This window comes from Dermacentor variabilis, chromosome 5 (genome assembly GCF_050947875.1).
Source record: "Dermacentor variabilis isolate Ectoservices chromosome 5, ASM5094787v1, whole genome shotgun sequence".
Taxonomy (NCBI): Eukaryota; Metazoa; Arthropoda; class Arachnida; order Ixodida; family Ixodidae; genus Dermacentor; species Dermacentor variabilis.
Genome location: NC_134572.1, coordinates 76,240,157 through 76,261,120, shown reverse-complemented (window position 1 = coordinate 76,261,120; position 20,964 = coordinate 76,240,157). Strand labels below are relative to the sequence as shown.

Sequence of the window (20,964 nt, the reverse complement as noted above, 5' to 3'; positions counted from 1 at the left end):
ACTTTCACCTCGTACTGCGCAGAGACTTTTCCGCTTTTGCGGACAACTTTGTCATGAGGACCTCGTCCGGGCCAGTCGACGCCGATCTTTCGCACATCTACTCCGGTTACCTTGACGGTGAGCCTAAAGCTGCTCTACATCGCGCTGATAGCTTCAGCGATCCATTGCGTCAACAAGTGTGTACATACTGCTCGCTGTCGCTCACCGCAATAAAAGTATGTGCACCCTATGCCCCCCCCCCATACCCCCCCCGTAGGATTTAAAACTTCGATGATGCTGTAAAGGATGCTGATAACGCGAGGATGCTGCTCCCAAAATATAATTAATTGCTACGTTCTTTTATTCGTACGCCTGATTTTTTTGGGACGACGTGCTGTTGAAAAACCCATAAAGTTATACCCCGCTCTACAATGTTGTACAGACTTGAGGGTACAATAAATAAATAAATAAATAAATAAATAAATAAATAAATAAATAAATATTAAGTTGCAGTTACCAATTTGATAATTTACCACAACGCGCGTACTTATGCAGTGGAAGCGAACGTTGTGCTAGTGCAATCGCTTGTCGCGTCAACCACAAAGAACTCATTTTTCGACGTACTTTCAGTGCTGACTCGCCTTGCGTCAGTGCGATAAGCTCAGACTGAGTGGCGACTGTGCTTCGACTAATTCGCCTCTACTGAAATCAGTTCCATGTGGCTGCTGATTAATGAAAATACCTCGTGATATGATTGTCTGGTTATCGCGCCGTGAGGTACGGACGCATCAGTGTTGAAGGACGCGCGCAGTAAATTCGCCTAAAATAGTTTCCACGCTGTTGCTGCTGAAACCATGATGCGCCCACTACTTCGCGTACGCTAGCCTTTTCAAGCACTGTCTTTTCGCTCGTACCATCAGGCAGTGGAACTTACCGCTTGAGGAATTTCGCGACAATGATAGCCCTTATTCTGAATATAACACGTTTTACTGTGCATGACCGTACGCAGTGCTTAAAGTGATTGTAATTGAATAGTTGTACTGTCATGTGTTGCACCGTATATTTACATATCTATTTTGCCCATAAAGTGCTCTATAGTGATGAAGCACATTTTGAGTATTTCCACCTTATGCATTGTGTCTGAGTTTATCTTATAAAGTGCTCCTTGTAGTGCCCCTGATTGGTCCTCTGACCGAAGCGTATATATTTAAAAAGGTAATTAAAAGACAAGGCCGTTTTGCCTGAAAGCGAAGTATTGACAAGCGATAGAAAGGTATAGCGTTGCGCCTAGACTCTTCGGACGATGTTCTAACTATTCGTATAGGTGCTGACGCGACGAGCGCGCAAGGCTACTCTGGTAGGAGGAGGAGTTGGTAGGAGGAACAGTGCCCTGGCAGCTAGGAGGCATCTCATAACGCTGGCATGATGAATATCAGCGACAGTGGTGTTGCAGGCATCATATCTCGATGGTGCATGAGGCCAGACCGACGGGAAAGCGTCGGCGTGAGTTAGCGCCCTTATGAAATATCAGATAACGTTAACTTGACATCTACTGCTCGTTCCGCTCAGACCAGTGCATGCAGATAGCAGCTCAGCAGGAACGCTAGTGTGTTTATATTGCGCGTGCGCACAGCGCTCATGCCAGCAGCAGAAGGCATGCTAACGCTGCACGGTGCGTCCACTTCGCTTCGTCGTTTTTGACGTCAAACGCAATCTGTCTCTCTGGAGATCCTCTAACCCTGCTCCGCTTGATTGCCGCGCATGCGCCGTCGATAGCGGAACAGCACCACAACGCTGACGCCAACGGCAACGGCACGAATGCGCCTCGAGTTTTCAGGCACTATTGATCGAGGGACCCTTATAAATGCTATCGCAATAATTTCAGGCGATGCGGGCAGCCACGTGTTCGGCTCTGTCGTCGGCGGCGTCTTCGAAGGCCGAATCACCGCCAGCGACGGACGCGTCTTCTACGCCGAGCCGGCCTGGAAGTACGCGGGACAGCTGCCAGCGAACTCGGCCGGACACACAGTCTTCTACACGGCCAGTGACGTGCGCCTGCCGCCGCAGCTGGCTGCGCACGGTGGATGCGGGCTCGACAGGCTGCAGTCCCACCTAGCCGCTCAAGGGATCGACCTGCGGACTCGCACGGTGAGCTCACCGCTGACGTCATGTTAAAGTAACGACCGTTTCTTCCTGCATTCTGAAGAATCCTGCGTTTTCGACGTCCTCGGTGCAAGTCTAAGCCTTCTAAGCACCATCAAGCGAGACGCGCCCGAAATAGTTGGCAAAGATTCCCGCGCCATTAACGAGCTTGTGGATGTCCTCCTAAAGAAAAGCAAGCACTGTATTCACAGTCATCACTGTAATTAATCACTGTATTGTGGGATTACTGAGCTGTAAAGACCGAAAATACCACTATGAAGGAAACTTGACAGGAAGTTAAGGAGCGCAAACTCAGAGATCAAAAGGGAAATAATAGGCCTGCCACTGGTACATAAACAAAACAGCGTAGATTATGAATCGGACGCGAATAGACGATGTTCCACTTGGGATATCTCTCTAATATGGACAATAATACATCTCAGATGAGATTTAATCGCCGGCTGTTGTGTTGCAGAAAATATCAGACGCGCTTTCAAAACTCCACCAAAGCATTGTCTATGCTGGAAACGCGACATAGACGTCGGGTTTTCGTCAACACCTATTATGCTTGAGCAGGTGGCGTCAAAATTTATGACGTCATGGCGTGCTGTTGCGGGAACTTCAAGGCAGCGTCGCTCACCTGCCTTTTTTGTTCTTGCGTCTATCTTTTTGCTTAAGCCCCCTCTCACGGTAAGAATGGCATTTATCATATTGCAGAAGGCTAAATTACTATACAAGCGGACAACTTTCTTTGGCTAATGAAGGAAAAGCTGCGGAGGCTGTTGCGTGCTCCAGGGTAGCGTACCGTACTGCTGCCGAGAAGTAGCGGCGCCTGCCTATCGAAGCTCGACCGACATTACTTATTGGGTAGCGTGGCGTTGTCGGCGGGCTGCAGGCATCCGGTAGATCATGGCGACCAAGCAGGGGCGAGACTATTTGCTAGTGCGAAACTTGCACTGTTTATTCAAAGGTAGATGAAAGAAAATAAGAAAAGCGTGAAGTATGAAGTCTCAAGTATGAAGTATATCAAAAGTACATTTCGGAGCCCCTTAAATAGGAAGGAAGGAAGGAAAAAGTGGAGAAGGAAGGCAGGGAGGTTAACCAGTTTTGCCTAACCGGTTTGCTACCCTACACATGGGAGTGGGATGGGGGGGATGAAAGAAGGGGAGAAGAGATAGAGGGCACATAGCACGGCACACACATCGTTGGTTACAGTCTGTCACTCTTGTGCGGTACGTGACATCACTGTCACAGCCGCTTGTCCAAGCCCGTATCCTTCATAAACCGAAGTAGTCCCTTCGTCGCCTTCAGCTGCGATGACTTCAGTCGGCGATATGTGAAAATGGTTGCAACTGACAATGGTCTATTGTCAAGGTGCGCTAGAACGGACGCCATGGACTGTCTCTGAACGTTATATTCAGGACAGTCGCACAGAATGTGTTCCAGCGTCTCCTCGCAAAGACAGGCATTGCAGAGAGCGTTGTCGGCCATTCCAATGCGAAACGAGTAAGATTTCGTGAAGGCCACCCCTAGCCATAAGCGATAAAGCAGGGTGGCCTCACTTCGGCGGAGTCCGGTTGGCATACATAGATGCATCAAGGAGGGCAGGTCGTGTTGATGATTGCTGCGGTTGGTCTGGCTGCTGGGTGTGCACCATAGAGAGAGCGTGATCTCCCGTGCAAGCACTTGAAGTCTGCTGGCTGCGTCGGACCGTGAAAGTGGTATGGCCTCTTCCTGTGTGTCTTCAAGAGCTGTCCGAGCGGCTTTATCGGCGTCTTCATTTCCGATGACGCCGCAGTGACTTGGCAGCCACTGAAACGTCACGTGATGTCCTTTCTCATGTGATGTATGAAGTAGGCATCTAATATCGAATACGAGCTGTTCGAATGGCCCGCGACGCAGAGCTGATAGTACAGATTGTAGGGCTGCCTTTGAGTCGCTGAAAATTGACCATTGTCGAGGTGGTTCCCGATTGACAAAACAAAGTGCAGCTCGAAGAGCAGCTAGTTCCGCAGATGTAGAAGTCGTTGGGTGGTCAGTCCTAAAGCTGATGGTAATACCGCTTTCTGGGACGACTACAGCACCGGACGAACACTGGATGTTTGTGGAACCGTCAGTATAAATATGTGCACGGTCTGCGTACCGCTCGTGCAGAAGAAGCAGAGACAGATGTTTCAGCACAGGCGACGACAGCTCAGACTTTTTCCCGATTCCTGGCACGTTGAGATGGACTGTGGGGCTGACAAGGCACCAAGGGGGCATTGATGGTTTAGATGCAGCGGTGAAGCCCGAGGGAAGTTTGTCGTTGTACTTGACAATAGTTTTTGAGAATGATGCTTGGTGCCTGTCTGAAGGTAGTGTTGCAAGGTGGTGATAGGGGGCCCGTGCCAAATGTCTGATATGCGTTCTCAGGGTTTCCACCGTGATGTGAGTCTGCATTGGATGGTCCCGAGCAATCGCAATAGTTGCCTCAGTTGCCCTTAAATAGGCTCTGTACAAGTGTGGGCGGGATCTTGCTTCCGTCGATGACACGTGACAGGCACGGAGAGAGGGCCCCTCCTCCTGCCATACCGAGCACGGGTAGGAGAAGTCGATCCTCTTTTCGACGAATCCGTGGAGAAGGTCGGGTGAATGACCTCTCCGGCGCCGTGGGGTCCGGCCAAAAGAAGGTGAAGGGGATGAGGATCGACATTTGGGCGAGTTGGTACTGGTTGAACATCTTGAAGGGGCAGCGCGAAAAAACGACGACAGAAGGCAGGAACACACAGGACAGCGCTGCCCTGCCTTCTGTCGTCGTTTTTTCGCGCTGCCCCTTCAAGATGTTCAACCAGTACCAACTCGCCCAAATGTCGATCCTTCTACAGTATATTTCTATCAGCGCTGTCCTGTGTGTTCCTGCCTTCTGTCGTCGTTTTTTCGCGCTGCCCCTTCAAGATGAAGGGGATGAGGTAAGCACAAACGATGCCACGACCAAGAGAAGTTGAAGGGGATGAGGTCGCCCGTGGGCTCCGGCTCAGAGGGTAGGGTGAATGACCTGTCGCCACGTGGTGTCAGACGCCAACCCTAACAAGGCAAAGCGCGCTCAAGTGAGAGCGCTCCTGAAAAGAGTCCCGCGTTTCACGTAGGGTTAGGCAGGGGAAGAGAAAACACAGGTGCCTTATTAGCAGAAGTTAAATTTGACGGAACACACCACTGAGTGTAAATGTTTACTCATTTTGCGGCTTTTCACTTCCGCGTCTGGGCAAATGCGAAATCGTTGCACATGGAAACTGCGTCGATTCAACGTCTGTTCCGAGCAACCAAGAGTGCTGTCAACGCTGCCGGACTACTTGGCGCGGTAAGACATGTGCAGCAGCCACGCGCCCGTAGGTTTCCCTTCAGAGCCACAGAAAGTTGTCCGCGAGTATAGTACAGGCCCGGACTTGCGTTCCTGTTTAGCGTCCCTATTAATATAGGTCAGCCATATATGCGCCTAGATGGACGGAGCCGCGCGAGTTTTTATCTCGCCCTCCCCCGTCGCCCAGCGTAGGGCAGGAAGCCGGATTGTTTGTTCTGGTTAACCCTCTTGCATTTCTTCTTTGTTTCGTCTCTCTTTCTCTCTAGCGTCTCCTTAACAGATCGCGAGTCACGCTTTCCGCCTTTGTGCACCTACGTACGTCTCGTTACCTCTGTCTATGCTGTCTGGTGCAAACGCAGACACAGCGGAGTCGGAGTGCTTCTACGAGACACTGGCGGAGAAGCGGCAGTCATCGCCGAGTGCGCAGGTCTCCCGACTACGCCGACCCTCCTCCCGGGACGTATGAGCCGAGGAACCGCAGTGGTGAAAATCGGAGTGGGCATGCGCGCCGCGACGCAAACCGGCGCGTATGCCACATGCAGGTGGGCTGTGCTGGTATCATAGGTTAGCGACGTGCGTCGCTAAGCGAGTCTTCGCATATTTGGACGTTTGAAACGGGCGCAAAAATAGTACAAGACAAGGCCGGGAGCGGGTGGGCAGGAGGGCGGCTGCTGCTTTATATGGCCATGATTCAGAAAAATTTAGCCCCTCGGTTCCCCTTCTTATCTCGTTTATTCACAGTGAGGGTCTCGAGTCTGGCAGCTTTGGTGTCATTAGGTAGCATACGAAGTTTTATTAGCCACGTGCCCGGTCTCCTAAGATCACGTGTTACGTGACACCATCGGGCAAAAAAAAAAGGATGTGCCACATCCGCCCACCATGGCTCAAAATGGCGCAGACTAACACTACTAGGGCTAGATTTAGTAATGATAAATATCCAAGTTAGTGGGCGGTCTGATAGCCGTTGCCGTAGCACAATTTGTAGTGCAACGCACGCGCGCAATGCGCAGGTTGTGGGTTCGGCTCCCACAGGCGGCACCTTACCTTTCCGTCCACTTTCATTTTCCTTTCTTTAATTTCTGCATTTCAATTTCAACCACAGCTCATTTCTCCGATGCTTTCAGTGGCTTCAATGTCTGTTGGCTTCATATGGTCACAATTAACAAAAATCGAGCTGCTCTGTTCCCCTTCTTCTCTTGTACAGAAAATGTAGCTTAAAGCAACGAAAGGACGGAAGTCATAGGGTCATTTCGTTATACGCTCGCTTTATTACGCAGCGCTGTCGCGGTGCCCGACGCTCACATCCGAGTGTACCAGCGATAACGTGCCGGCTAATAGGTATGCACTATGCACCGACACGACTTCCTTGCAGATTGTGGTGGACCACCTGCTGTACGAGTTCTTTGCCGATAAGGTGGATGGCAAGACAGCCCGCGAACGAATCACCGCCCTGGTGAGCTCGCACATCACCTCCACCAACATCATCTACTCCACCACCGAATTCGAAGGCATCATCGGCCTGCGCTTTGTGCTTCAGGACCTGAGAGTGAGTTGGCCACGACGCGCTCCGCTTTAGCGAAATGTCGCTGGGGGCTTCATGTGCGCTTACCACACTTTATGCGATCATCATGAGTCTATTTAGGTCCAGTGCAAGCACCTCACAGACATAATAAGTTCCCAATATCGTGCACGCATGAATTCGAAACCACACCATTGTCTAGATTGTGTAAACTTTTGTCCCGCACCATTCTCCGCCGCCTTCGACTGTTTTTTCATTCTCTCGCAACCTTAATGTGTTGCTGTAATATACCACCTGGAATCTGTTCGACGCACCCAATCGCGCTTCTTGCTCGTAATTTCAACGAGAATATAATCTACAAGCATTTGATCCCTAAGCCATATTGCTGTCTTTAAAGCCTTTAACGGTAAGGCTCAAACTTTCACTTTCATCTCCATGCGCCTTTGAACGCGCATCACTCGTTCCTGGCCCTGCCCAGATCGCTTTTCATAAGAAGCGATTCGTCGAAGATGGCAGCATGTTCGCGCATTCATCTGTCACTACACTGGTTAAAAGCGTGGACCGGTACGAGGACATATATACACAGGAAATATGTCATCTCGTAATGCTCTGAGCACTACTGATAACTTTGAAAGGACGCGCCAGACAATGACGACAGGGCGCAAATTAACAATTAAGTTGTTTACGCTTCGACTCATAGTTTGCCAGTACTCAGAGTGGGTAGTTGGTGAGCTGCAATCCTTGTCTGTTGTCTCCTTTCGTGACTGTCAGTAGTACTTGGCGCATTGCAAGACGAATGCTAACTATCCCGATTGATCTCTATAATCGCAATACACGCAATGTAAACTAGACGAGCACTCGATGACATGTCCAGATGCAGTGGAAAGTGATGTGCATCATGCAGCAGCGCAACGAATGAACTCGGAGAAGAAGAGAGAACACAAATTTCGTATATTTAAACGCAGTTGAATGCGGTAAAAAAAAGAAAAAAGAAAACTGTCTCAAAACGGACAAAACTTACTATTAAACTACCTATACACGATACACTTGTGGTTACACATGATTCAAGTATGTTGATTCGTCCTGTGTCAAGAAATCTGGGACTAACCTATATATGTATACCCTGCCACATTCACATCTTTTGAATCACGAAGAACCATAGAATTGCTTTGTCTATTTCACAAAATAATCCATAGCACGCGCCCGTACACTCTACCGCTCACTCGTCCATCTCGTACATCTCGGCGTCTGCATAACCATCTCAGTTTCCAGCGTATCTTTGGCCCAAGAAATGCTTTCAATTCTTCAGCTTTACCATGTGCCATTCAGCATTGGAATAACCTACCAAACGACATAGTTGATATTCTTGACCCAGTATCCTTCAAAGCACGCTTATGCATATTATTTCCATAATTCATCACAACTAAACCATACTGCGCACCTAAGTAAATACTTGTAGCAAAGTCTTATAGTTTCTTTTTCTTTTTGTTTTGTTTGAATGTTTGTTTTCTATTGCTTTAACATTATTAGAGACTTGTTCTTTCATCTTCACCTGCTACCATTTGTATAATTTCTTAGTACTCCTTTTTTGTTACTTCACACAGTCGTTTTGTTTAATTTATCGCGTTATTATATTGTTACATATTTGTTCTTTCATGTTTACTCGCTAACAATGTATAATTTTTTTACTCCTTTCTTTTTCCTAATTCCCGGTATCCTTCCCTCACGCAATACTCCTTCGGGAGCCTATGAGGTAAATGAATACATAAATAAATGAATACACATTGACTGTCTTACATTTGTTGCGCTGCTTATGATGCACATAATTCAACTTGGCCAGTACTATACTCGCACAGTGTTGTTCGTTGTTTGGAACAAATGAGATTTTTCTTCCTAAAACAATGGAATCAGGCAAATCTGCATAGTGCCCTGGGTCTAAACGACAGCATTGCGACGTATTGCAGATGAACCAAGTTGCCTCACTTCTACGAATCTTTATCAACCTTTCGGACTTCTTGCGCGGTTATTCGTTAGCATCACCGCCAATACATACGGCCAGCACAGTTCACTGATCATGCCGATATGTGAGCTGACGACGCTGGGCGCAGATCAACGACACCGCAGCGTGCGACGATTACATGGCCACCAGAAACCCGTTCTGCCGCAATGACTTGGACGCAACCCTGATGTTGCACCTGTTCTCCTATATAGACCACGACGATTTCTGCCTGTCATACGTCTGGACCAATCGTGACCTGGGAGAAGGTACCTTGGGTCTCGCCTACATTGCCATTCCAAACGGTGAGCGCTGCGTCGTCCGTCTCGGTCAAACCTTGAGGAGCATTTTTTCGCCTGTCTGTGTTTAGCTGTCGATATCATTACGGTGATTTTATAATCGCCAGGCTAAGTACACTTCCTTAAAGAAATGACAATCCCTCGGATTTGTTGTGATGTTCTTGCTTACAGGCTCATTGCAGCGAATAACTAGCCTGGAAGCAGGCAAAAAAAAAAAAAGAAGTTCCCGTAAGCGCACTATCACTGAGCATACACTGTAATTCCTCGAGAGGGGGACTATCGAATTATCCAGGTTTTGAGACACAGGCTTTTAACTTAGGTGAGCAGGCATCCTGCCTTTGTCAACGCTGGGCTTTCACTCGCTCAATGTGTCGTCTAGCAAGCGTTGCACAGCTTAAGTGAAGGAACGGGCCTCCGAGATCTCCAGCGAGCAGCAACGCGCCGCGACGTAGCTATCGGAGGCGATGTCGTTGGTTTCTATATGTCGATTAACGCAACGCTTTCCGAGGTGCAATAGGACTCTCTTCGGTTGCGAGGCGCTGCCAGTTTTGATGCAAAGTCGGGGTGAATTTCTTTTTTCATTGTGCCCGCTGATGTCGACACATGGCCAGAATTTCATGTTAAGAAATGTGATAAGACATAAATGGCGTATTCGTTATTGAGATGGGAACAAAAACATTTAAGTCAGCCGGCCAGTTCACACGATAGCGAAATGAGCTTATTCAGTGAGAGGCAGCGTCACCTGAGCGGAAGTAGCGGTTGACGCAGGCAAAGTTCAGAAAATAACCGAGCCAGCCATCACGCCCCGACCCGCTATGGTAGCGCGGTGGATATGACGTAGCAGTGCTGAATACGAGGTCGCGGGTTCGATGCGGATCGCCGCGGCCTCATTCCGATGCGGGCGTAATGCGAAAGCGCCCGTCTACTGCAAATGTATTGAGTGCACATTAAAGTATTCCAGGTGGTCGATATTAATCCGGAGGCGTCCACTATGGCGTCCCTCGAAACCCACAGGGCAGTTTCAGAAGGTTAAACCCCAGAGTTTAATCGATCACTCCCCCTTCATCCAAATGTGCTTTTCACTGTTTCAAGCACGCGCATTACTTTCCGACGGGTTTGCATTGTTAAATCACATTCCTTAAGTGCGCAACGGAGTTGTAATGCAGACGTTATCCAGCTTGTTGCGACGCCAAGGAGTACGTCGTCATGCATTATAGATTATGTTATTTCGTTGTTTTGAGAGAAATGGCGTTCACTGGGCAAATTTCTGTTGTTTCCTTGGCACAACTACATACGGAAAGTCGATATTGTTTTCGCACTTTGAGTAGGTTTCATAGATGGAATTCCTATTGGCGGATGTCACAAAACCTTCAGGAAAATTTAATATCGCTAATTTGTGTTGGTGCCGTATGTTTTCAGTGTGTCGAGGATGAAACAAATGGGTTTGATCGAAGTGTTAAACTAGCAGAAGAAAATGGATCCGGAAGCGTCTAGTTAGTTCAGAAGCTGCAGGTCTCAATTTGTCGTTCCGGACTGCTCGGGATTAGCGATGCGTTGCTTTCAGCCAATAAGCGTTGACGGACGCAGCTTGTCTAACAGCTCTGGGCAATCCAGCACGACAAATTGACATCTTCTGCATGCATTTCCAACTTGGCTACACTTTTTCCTAAGCTAATTCAGGAAGTACAGCGGTTTCATCTTCGATTTGACAGTGCAGCGCGCGTCCCCTGCAACGCGCTCTTCGATTTGACTTCATGTGAGAACCTGCTCAGCACGAGTTCATGGTTTTCCTGCACTCGCTACTTTGAAAACGCAGCTGTCGGGCAGACTTTTGAATGCAGTCAACATGGCGCAGCATTGATTCGGTTTGAGCGGACGTAAATATCTTCCACAGTGGCCATGCAATGGTCCCTGTAGCCAGCATAAGGGAGCAAGGTATGTTATGCAAGCTAGTTCGATGCCTGCATGGTTCTCGGAACACGTTTATTAGCTTGAAAACCACAAAACACAGCCTTCGAAGGCGCGTAAATAAGAGGAGAGAAATTGCGTGACCTCTTTTTGTACGTGTCTTCGAAGGCTGGGTTTTGTCGTTTTTCAAGCAATGTGTACCAACAGGCCCAGCGTCAGATTCTCCTATCTTAGTGCTTCAAACGCGCTTTGTTCGGACGGCTTTCTCCGAGGACGTGCTTTTGATGAAAAAAAAAAAAAAGAAGCACCCTCCACCACACCTTTGTTGCCACCGCGTAGTACAACCACACATTTGTTTTTGAAACAGATCGTTAGTAGGTTCTTTTTCTTAAGGGACCAAAGTGATATATTTCTGCGTACTGTTATTCAGGTGAGATTGAGTTCTTCCTTGCCTGAGTGGGTTGTCTCATCAGCAAATGAATGTACTCGAACACCAATTGGCTTTCTGAGGGAAGTTGTTATGTCCTTTTCTTTACTGAAAGCGCATTTTTCGAATGAATTTTTAACTTCAGTGACGCGTAAGAAACTTTATAGTGATCTGGTTGATGTTTTCTTGCCGCATCCTGTTTACCGTATGATGTATAACTTAGGACCTGAACGAAATGTGCTGAAACGCGTTAGACTCAGCCATGAGTTTGATAGTTCAAAGCGGAACAAAAGTGCCTCTAGTGAATGCGGTGTTGCCTTAGAAACGAGCCGTAGAAAGCTATACTGTGGTGTATATCGATAATTAGAGCATGTAAATTACAGAAGTCGCAGCTAAACGCGTAGCGAAGTACGTTTCCGCTATATTTTTCTCTTCGATTTACAAGCCGCACGGTGAACGCAGAAGATGTTGCGCTCTCAATGCGTGAACGCGTGTGGCTGTGGACGGCGTTGAGCGGAAGTGTTGCAGAAATTGCAGTCGAAGAGACCTTATCCCTCTGCGGCACTGTGTCTGTGTTTGTGCATGCCAAGCTAGTGCCTGGTAAATACAAACTGGCTTAAATATTGACGTTTGAATTTCATTTCATACATCTTAGAACACAGATAATTTGCCCTGTTCTTCAATTTCGAATAATGGGAGCCAGGTGTGCGAAAAAAGAACGCTGAAAAGTGCACGTCTCCGTGCTTGCCTGCGGCGTCGGTATGTCGCCATGTAGCGGGTTCACTTCTTTGTCTTGAATTTATAACAGCAGTGAGGCATATTCATTGAATTTCCGAACTAGTTGGACGATTAGAAGTGCACTTCACATGAACTAGGCGATCTCGCCCAGCCAGCTGAGGTGTTGTTCGGAATAGAGCCGTGTAGCTTAAATTCGTCTAGATAATACACATCCAGGAAACTTTAGGATAAGTATAAATTTGTTAGCCACGTTTACAGATGTAGCTTGTGCATGTTTTAGCCCATTTTCGTTACTGCTTGTTTTTAGTGATGCTAAATATGGGGGAAAACGAAAAAATATTTTGCCAGACACTCAACGACAGGGGAGTCAATCTTGCATTAATGAGAGTTAAGTATGATCAGAGCTCATCTGAACAGGACAAGCACTTTTGACCGTAGACGCGCTGTGCGTCGGTCACGGGCCTAGAAACATACTCAGCCTCAATGTCGACACCAAGTTTGTAAGATAACCAAGATGGACAGAGAGAAAGGCATGGAGGTTAGCTTTTGTAGACCGGGAGGCTACCTTGTGCTGGGATGAGAGGAAAACAGGAACAAAGAAGATAGAAAGATACGCAAGCTGAAAAAAGTAAACGATTGGGATGACCGAGGATTATCGGGTACGAATATTATCGTTTTCAACAAAAGGGCGGTAGTGCAGATTGACTAACGCGCTTGAAAGTTCTCTTCTAGGTGCACTGAAACAAGAGTATTCACAAGGAATATGCGCAATTGCTTCTTCGCAGTTACAGTCGTCGCGTGTAGGGTTGTCGGCCTTTCTGATGTGAAATGAAATGTTATGACAATTACCTAACAGATCGCACCGACGCACCTCTGGCGTGACCTCGGAGTCCGTACGCCAAGCACAGAATTTCCTACAAAAATTATCAGAGACATCTATGACACTAATGTTTAGGGCAGCTGCAAGTATGACGGTTCAGCCAGCATACGAACCATGGATTAGCCTTAACTTCATCCTGGTTTCAGCTGGCCTTGTGAATTTGTAAATAGTTCATTTTCAACAACATATTCCTCTAAAACGCAACAATTACAATAATTATGGGATTTGCGCACGGACTAATTGCCTCGCTTTGTTTAGAAAGATTGCTCAGTGAAAAATGTCAAAAATACGTGCAGTAATAAGTGTAACAAGAGCGTTTCAAGAGCAAAAGATAACGGATTCGATCCCGGCCCTAGGTGACCGCTATTAGATCTTGCCGTTGAGTGCGGGAGTTGGCCGACGTTGAGGAGGGTTTTGAGAACTGAAGGTTTATTTACATCATTTGCAGTAATAACACAAAGTAATGAACAGTCATAAAGTCATCGACGGCCGGCAGCAAATCGGACGCTGCGGCCCGTGGCAAGAAGAATGAAAAAGAACTCTTCTCCCTGTCTCTCGCTTTTAACCCCTTCGTTCTCTCGGGGTCGCGTCATTTTCTGCCAATAGTCGAGCCAGCTCAGGTGTCATAATTTTATTCCAATGGTAGCCGCCCGTGACAGTGCCGTCACATTCGGCCAATGGGGACGCTCCAAGGGCTCCATTGTACAAGTGTTGACTTGCCTCCGGCGTCGCCTCCTCGCCTGGAAGCGCTCACCTGGTGGAGACGGGTTGTTCTCGAACGACCTTCCAGAGCCGCAAAGCAGCTTTGCTCGGAACCAAGACCAACTACCTGGAACTGTGCCAGCCTCCCGTTGCACTTTCGCGAAGAGTCAAGCAGAGGGGGAGACGATAGCTCGACGTGCGGCGCGTGAAGTAGGGGTCGCCAACCTCTATGACGGGTCGAGTAACGTGGTAGACGCGCCCCGGCGCACCATAGTTGCAATGCGGCGGCGATTGGATGTGGTCGGGGAACTGAGTGATGCCAGGAAAAGGGTCCGTATCCAACACCGCATTCCGATGGGGGCGGAACGCAAGAAGGCTCGTGTACCGCGCATTGGGTGCATGTCAGAGAACCCCAGGTAGTCTAAATTAATCCGGAGTACCCCACTACGACGTGCCTCATAATCAGATTGTGGCTCACGCATGTCAAGCCGCAGAACGAACTTAAAAAAAACGCTTGAAGCCTCAAGTATACGAACATCGGACGAATCCGTATATACTTCAGACGAATCCATTACGCTCGCGGCAGATGCAAGATCACAGGGCTAGAGTTCCCAATAGTAACATTTGTAGGAAACTCTATGGCACCTAGAGGTTTTCACGAGCGCACCGTAATGTGTCCATACATGGTTTTTCACATGCACGCAGAACCCGGTGGCGCGTGCGAGAAGTTTCGCACGGTGACCACGCGCGAGGGCCGGAAGCGCCTGGCGCTCAATACGGGTGTCATCACCTTCCTGTTGCACGGCGGATCCGTGGTCCCGTCTATCAGCGAGGTCACATTTGCCCACGAGATCGGACACAGCTACGGATCACCGGCGAGTACACATCCTCTGCCTCCAGGGAGCAGCTCCCTTGCACCCAATGAAAAACGAGGAAGCATGTTCGGAGTCGTGCGCATCGTCCTTAGGCCGTCGTGGTGGTAAAGTTGTACAATAGTCCAATTAGTGCACTGAACCGTTTCCGGAATCTGGGAACCTTGAAAAGAGGGTCATTGGAGTCCCAACAGCTTTTGAATATTCTATTTAAATGCTTAAGCATTCTTTGGCAGAATCTGTCTGTCACGCGAAAAGCCTTGCATCCGCATGAAATGCGTAATTTGAGATGTTTAGACGTCTAATTTTTATAATAGTGTAAATGTTGTTGATTGGTAGCATTATAGGCTATAAGGAACAATTGAAAAAAAAGAGATGCGCTTTCATTCTACTCCGTGAAAATGGATGTACAGCGAAGCTGGTGCGGACTTTAGGCGAGTACCACTACTCCAACTGACGTTAGACGACGTTACACCGTTACACAAGCACTACCACTACAAGCGACGTACGAAACGCGCGCTTGCACGTGTGCGGAAGTGCAGCATACATCCTCATCCTTCTAGGCCGTCTGCCTAGTGCAAGTGCCTCATTGAACTGAAGTAATGTTTAAAAGTAGATTGCATTAGAATATGCGTAAAGTACGAGTTAACAGACAACCTCCAGACATGATAGCACCAGTTTATAATTCTGACATGCGAGAAAACTTAATTCTTAGAACGACAGAAAGCTGAGCTAGTTGGTAAAGATTCATTATGCAAAATAGAAGTGAGGCGTGCAGACAGGACACAAGAGTAGAGAAGTGAACAACACGAACGCCGACTATCAACTGAAGGGAGCACTGAGGCGAAAAAAAGAAATAAGACACAAAACTCATCTGCGCATGCTCAGGAATGGTAACACAACGTGTCAATCGGGTACACGTGCCGGTCTACGTGAGAGATAAGTGTTAAGGCACTTAATCTCTTCCTTATGGAAAGTAATCGAAGGCTGACTCACGCACGCACTTCCACCAGTATAGATATGCCATGCCTCTACCATAAGACGCGTATCTTCATTCTTATGCCTGTACAATATCGCGCATTCATCTAACTCTGGCGTGCAGTTACAATCTCGGCAATGTAGCGAAAGATTAGAAGGCGATCCACCGGTTAACGACCTTTTATGTTCCATTAGACTCTGATTGATACACCGTCCCGTTTGCCCTACGTAGAACTGGCCACAGCTAGGGGGAATCTTATAAACCACACCCATACGGCAGTCAGTAAAACTGTTGTTCTTATTGTGCTTTACTGAACAAATATCTGTTCGTTTTTTGCCTTTTACCCGCTCCTCTTTATTCTGAACGGCAGCGCATATCTTACCTAGATTATTGGGAGCAGTGAAAGCAACATTAACATCATATCTACTAGCAACTTTTTAAAGCCTGTGCGACACTGAATGCACATTACGCGGGAACTCGAACACAAAGCATCTGAGATGCCGTTTATTTTTGGACCCCCCGCCTGGCGGAAGTGCGTTATTGAACTAATTGAATTTCTAAAAGTAAAATATGTCAGAAAATTTGTAAAGTACGATTTACACACAACCTACAGACATGATAGCATCGGATTGTAAACCGAATATGCTACAAAACATGATTATGTTACCAGCTGCCGTAGTTTGGGTGAGCACGCCACGAAAAATCCCGACGAAGTAGAAGCAATCTTTTCAGGCCGCCTTGAAAGCTTACTTTTCCGCATTAAGAGTGGTTATGCAGAGGAGCCTGATGTGTGGCTGCTGAATATATATATGAGTAACTGACTCGCACATATAGCATACGGCGCGCGGCGACGATTTTATCACCCTTGGGCGTTGTACGAAACCTCAGGGCGATGGCGACGGCAGAAATGGGCCTAGAGTGCCCGTATAGTTGCTATCGCGATAATAAAATGAAAAAGAAAGGAAACGTAGCTTTGGTGAAACCGGTCTTGAAAGTGTTACGGCTCTGTTGATACGGCCGCTTTAAAGGGGCCATGCAGCTTCCAAGCAACTCATCTCCACACTATTCAGTACACGGATTTCCCTTCTTTAGCACCGGAAAAGCGATGGGTAGTCATGCATAAGCTAGGAAAAGTAAGTAAGCAAAAGCGAAGTAAGTGCCAAGCCAAAGAACGCTGACGCATTAGTAGACATTTCTCGGAATTCCTGTAGTATTTTATTAACGGAGCAAGTGACTCAGCAACACCGAGGAGGTAGCCCAGAGATGGTACATCACGCAGGGGGCTGCAGTGTGAAAATTGCGCAATAATGGTGTTACTGCGCCGCATCGAATCCTTACAGTGTGGCTGCCGGGACTTGAACAGAGAGCCGTCCAGCCCAGACACCTCTCCGATATAGGAGCTATGCCTTCAATTATCTGATAATGTGGCCCACTAACGTCTAGAAGCACCAAGTTCACATAGAGTCGTTGCGTCACGCTTGTAGGGGAGAGTGGTGTCGAAAGTGCGCGGTAATGTTTCCACTTTTCGCCACATTAAAACCACAGAGTCTGTTGGGACTTGAACGGAGAGTCGTTGCTTCCCGACAGCATTTGAACATTCAAAATGCTTTTATAACGTGGGCACACTACTCGGCACTGTCCCCTTTTACGTCGCCAAGCGTGCCGAGGTTTCGGCGACATTGAGCGTCAGAGTCTTGTTGCTGGGAAAGCTGATGGCAATAGGAGTAAAAAATCATTTTCCCAGGTTATTGTTATCTAATATTATACCATCTCCCGTGCTCTCCCGAAATTAGAGCACTGGCTGGATCCAGAAGGCTGTGACGTCAGCTACGCACGCGCCGGGAACTCGACGACCGTGTAATGACCTCTTAAGAGCTGTTCGCCGTATAATGGACAAGGAGGGATGGATGTTATCTCAAATGGGACAAAGACCACTGTTTATCAGCGATAGGGGAATCGTTTGATTTTGTTCGTTTCGTTAGGGATATGGTAAATCCTTCGTTTTTCTACGAACTACGAGGCGACGGAATTTGTTATCTTAGTGTGAATTAACAAAATTGCCTATTCTCGTGTCCAGAATTTCTAAACTTTTAGAACTGCAATAAAGCATTGTTTAAATTACAGACGGTACGTATATGCCCCAGTGCAAGTTCGCGTATCCTGCTGCAGGTTTGGTGGTGTGCGCACCATGTTCCTACATTTCTAAACACAGCAGTGGGTGCAATTTTTTTTCTTTTTCATATGAGCTGTCGCACAAATAGTTGTATTCATTACATAAACATCGGTTGTGTTGTGTGCGAAATGTTGTACCAGTGTAAGTAAATAATTAAGTGAGTGAATGGGTGAATGAATGAATTAAATTTTCCTGTGTCTTAAAATGATGGCTCTTTTGATGTCGTCACTGGTCATAAGCTGCAACATCTTAAGTCTAGTTTTGGGATTCTTTGACATGCTTAGCACGACGAAACGCCGGAATGCAGCCCTGGCAGTCCCTTGGGCAACTACATAATGTTTCCGCGGGCCACCACTGGGCTGGATCCGAACAATAGGCTGTTCTCCCCGTGCAGCAGGCGTAGCATAGGGCGGCTGGTGCGTTCCATCATCGAAGAGAAGGGAGACAGAGAGAACTGCTTCCTCGGTACGTTCTAGCTTCCTCAACGCTTATCCGCATAACACGTATAGCTTCGTTTATACATCAATGAGGCGCTATCGGGTGGAGTCAGAAGTCGAGCTCATCCAGCCCGACCCGACCTCGTTTACATGCATATTGTGAAGTGGATTCGGTGGGTCAACTGACACGCTGCCGGCGGGTCCACTGAACTCGCCTCGACATTCGCTCGACCCTACCCGCTAGCATTTAGATGAATCCGACGACCGGTTTTCGGCCCGACAACCCGACACGATTCAAATTTATCGCGTTCCGGTGAATGTAGCGGATGTAGACGCGGGATTGTTGCTGTGATGTGACTGATAGAAGAAATTCAAATAAAAATAATTCTCGAATGAAAGAAAAGAAAAAAATAAAGCACATACACACGCGTGCACGAACGTGTGTGTGTGGGGCGAGTGTGTATATTTTGGGAAACGGCTGCACATGCTCGGCCGCCAGTACGATGTGCCTTCATGCATGTCATTACCTCTCGCTGTCCCCCAGGTATACGAATGATGGTTGCCTATCGCTCGGCTTTTGGTTGACGTGGCGGCAGCGTCGTACGCTAGACGCTTACGCAGACCATTATTACCTGCGCCACAGCCGCCCGCCTGACGTCCGCAGTGCGAAGGTTGGGTTGCATCCGCGAACGCTTGGCAGCCAACCCCTTTCCAACTGTGAGGGATGCTCCGGAATTCTAGAAGGAAGAAAGGCGGATCTACGGCAATCTTTGCGTACCTTCAGCGCACATGCCATTGATCTACAAACAGAGTGTGATTGGTTAAACTCGGTAGAATTCCACACAGGGTTTTGCTTTCTAAATATTTGTCTCCGGACAATGTGTTGCGGAAATGAGATTAAAGAATGGATGTTTAGACACGTACCTCACAATGGCGACGTTTACCCTTTTGCGCGTGATAACGAGAAAATATATCAGTCATCTAAGATAGGAAGAAACAGCACTAGTTAAGTAAAGCAAGCATACCTATATATTCTTTAGCATGAGATTTCGACGTTGTCTGAGGGGGATATGTATATAGAGTAAAAATAAACGTTACGAAAGCAGGTTGAAGGACCCATAGATAAAAGGCACATAAACAGCGACGTGGTCGCAGATTACAGCAAATCTACGCACGCTGGTAAAAGCGCGCGCATACAGATGCGGAAGGGGGTAACAGGCTGCGTTATAGAAAGTCCTGCCCAGTGTTGAACATACCGGGTGGCCTATAGCTACCATGCTTCGCGTTTTTAAAAAAGAAAGACAGACCATTATGCACGACGATAGCCAAGTGCATGTTGTTCACAGTCGAGTGGAGCAGCCGCCAGTAATCTTTTTGTTGATGCAATTCAATTAATGAAATAGTTGCAATTAGCTAATTTGTTTTATATAATGCTCTGAATTGCGTGCTGTCAATGAAGAACTTGTGAGAAATTCAAAAAAGAAAGTAGAAAGGAAGCTGGCGTGTTTTCAGCCGTGCACTTCTGGCCCGTTTATTTTTCCCGGCTGGTAGAGAAAGCCGGCGAAAAGTGAGAAGCATCACGTGTCTAACCGTTCGCCCGCATAAAGAAGCTGTGCGCTAAAACAAGCTCCACAGCAGTTATTGGCAGAGCTGGAGCTTTATCTGGCGCCCCCCCCCCCCCCCCCCGCCACAGCACGGCGCCTGGGTGTTGATAAGCAAAGAGTGCCGATAACTGGTGCTTGATGCTTTGTGGAAGAAGGGCGCTCACTAATTCCTGCGAAGAGTGTTTGGGCGCGCTGCTTTTTGATGGGGGCAGTTTGTTAGTCATGTGATATTTTGCACTTTTGGCGGACTTTCTTTACCATCCGGGAAAAACACGCGGACAAGAAATACCTGGCTGAAAACATGCCAATTAATAACTTTCTTTCAATTTTGTACAAATTCTTCATTGACAGCACGCCATTCAGAGCAGTAATTTTAAAGATTAGCTGATTGCAATGAATTGATAAATTCAATGGCGTCTCCAAAAATATTACTGGCGGCTGCTCCACTCATCCGTGAACTATCTGCACTTGGTTACGTCTGAGTAGAATGCTGCGTCTTTTATTTAAAACCGCGATACATGATAGCTAGGTCACCCTGTGTATCGTGACGGCGTGCTTTTACGAGTTCTTCTGTGTAGCTTGCTCGTCGTGCCCTCTCAGCTCACCAGGACTCATTCTGCGGTAACAACGTGCGCGAGGACAAAGAGGAGTGCGACTGTGGCTACGAGGAGCACGACTGCCGCGACCAGTGCTGCTTCGCGCGCAAGAACTCAGTGGGCGCACCAGGATGTACGCTACGCCCGAACAAGCTGTGCAGGTGCGTCAAAGCCCGCTCTACACGCGATGCCGCTTATACGTGTATACACCGTGAATTGCCAGTGCCCGGTAAATCCAAGAACAAAGGACAGGATACCATGCGCAGAAATGGGCATTGGAGATTTTAAAGCGAAGTTCTTTTTCTTGTTTTACGGGACGGGGAAGAAAGGGACGGGGAGGAGACATAACGAGGGTCTGTTGTAGCAGCAGGGAAGT

General features: G+C 47.7%; 1 protein-coding gene across 1 annotated transcript in view; it reads left to right on the top strand.

The window, feature by feature from the left end:
* Positions 1-20,964, top strand: part of LOC142583578 (disintegrin and metalloproteinase domain-containing protein 10-like) — a 43,836-nt gene that overhangs the window by 3,275 nt on the left and 19,597 nt on the right. The window contains exons 3-8 of the mRNA XM_075694065.1: positions 1-117; positions 1,865-2,127; positions 5,818-6,000; positions 6,831-7,004; positions 9,086-9,278; positions 20,593-20,749. The exon at positions 1-117 is cut by the window's left edge and continues 2 nt beyond it. Of these exons, the coding sequence (XP_075550180.1) occupies positions 1-117; positions 1,865-2,127; positions 5,818-6,000; positions 6,831-7,004; positions 9,086-9,278; positions 20,593-20,749 (1,087 nt within the window). The remainder of the gene's footprint in view (positions 118-1,864; positions 2,128-5,817; positions 6,001-6,830; positions 7,005-9,085; positions 9,279-20,592; positions 20,750-20,964) is intronic.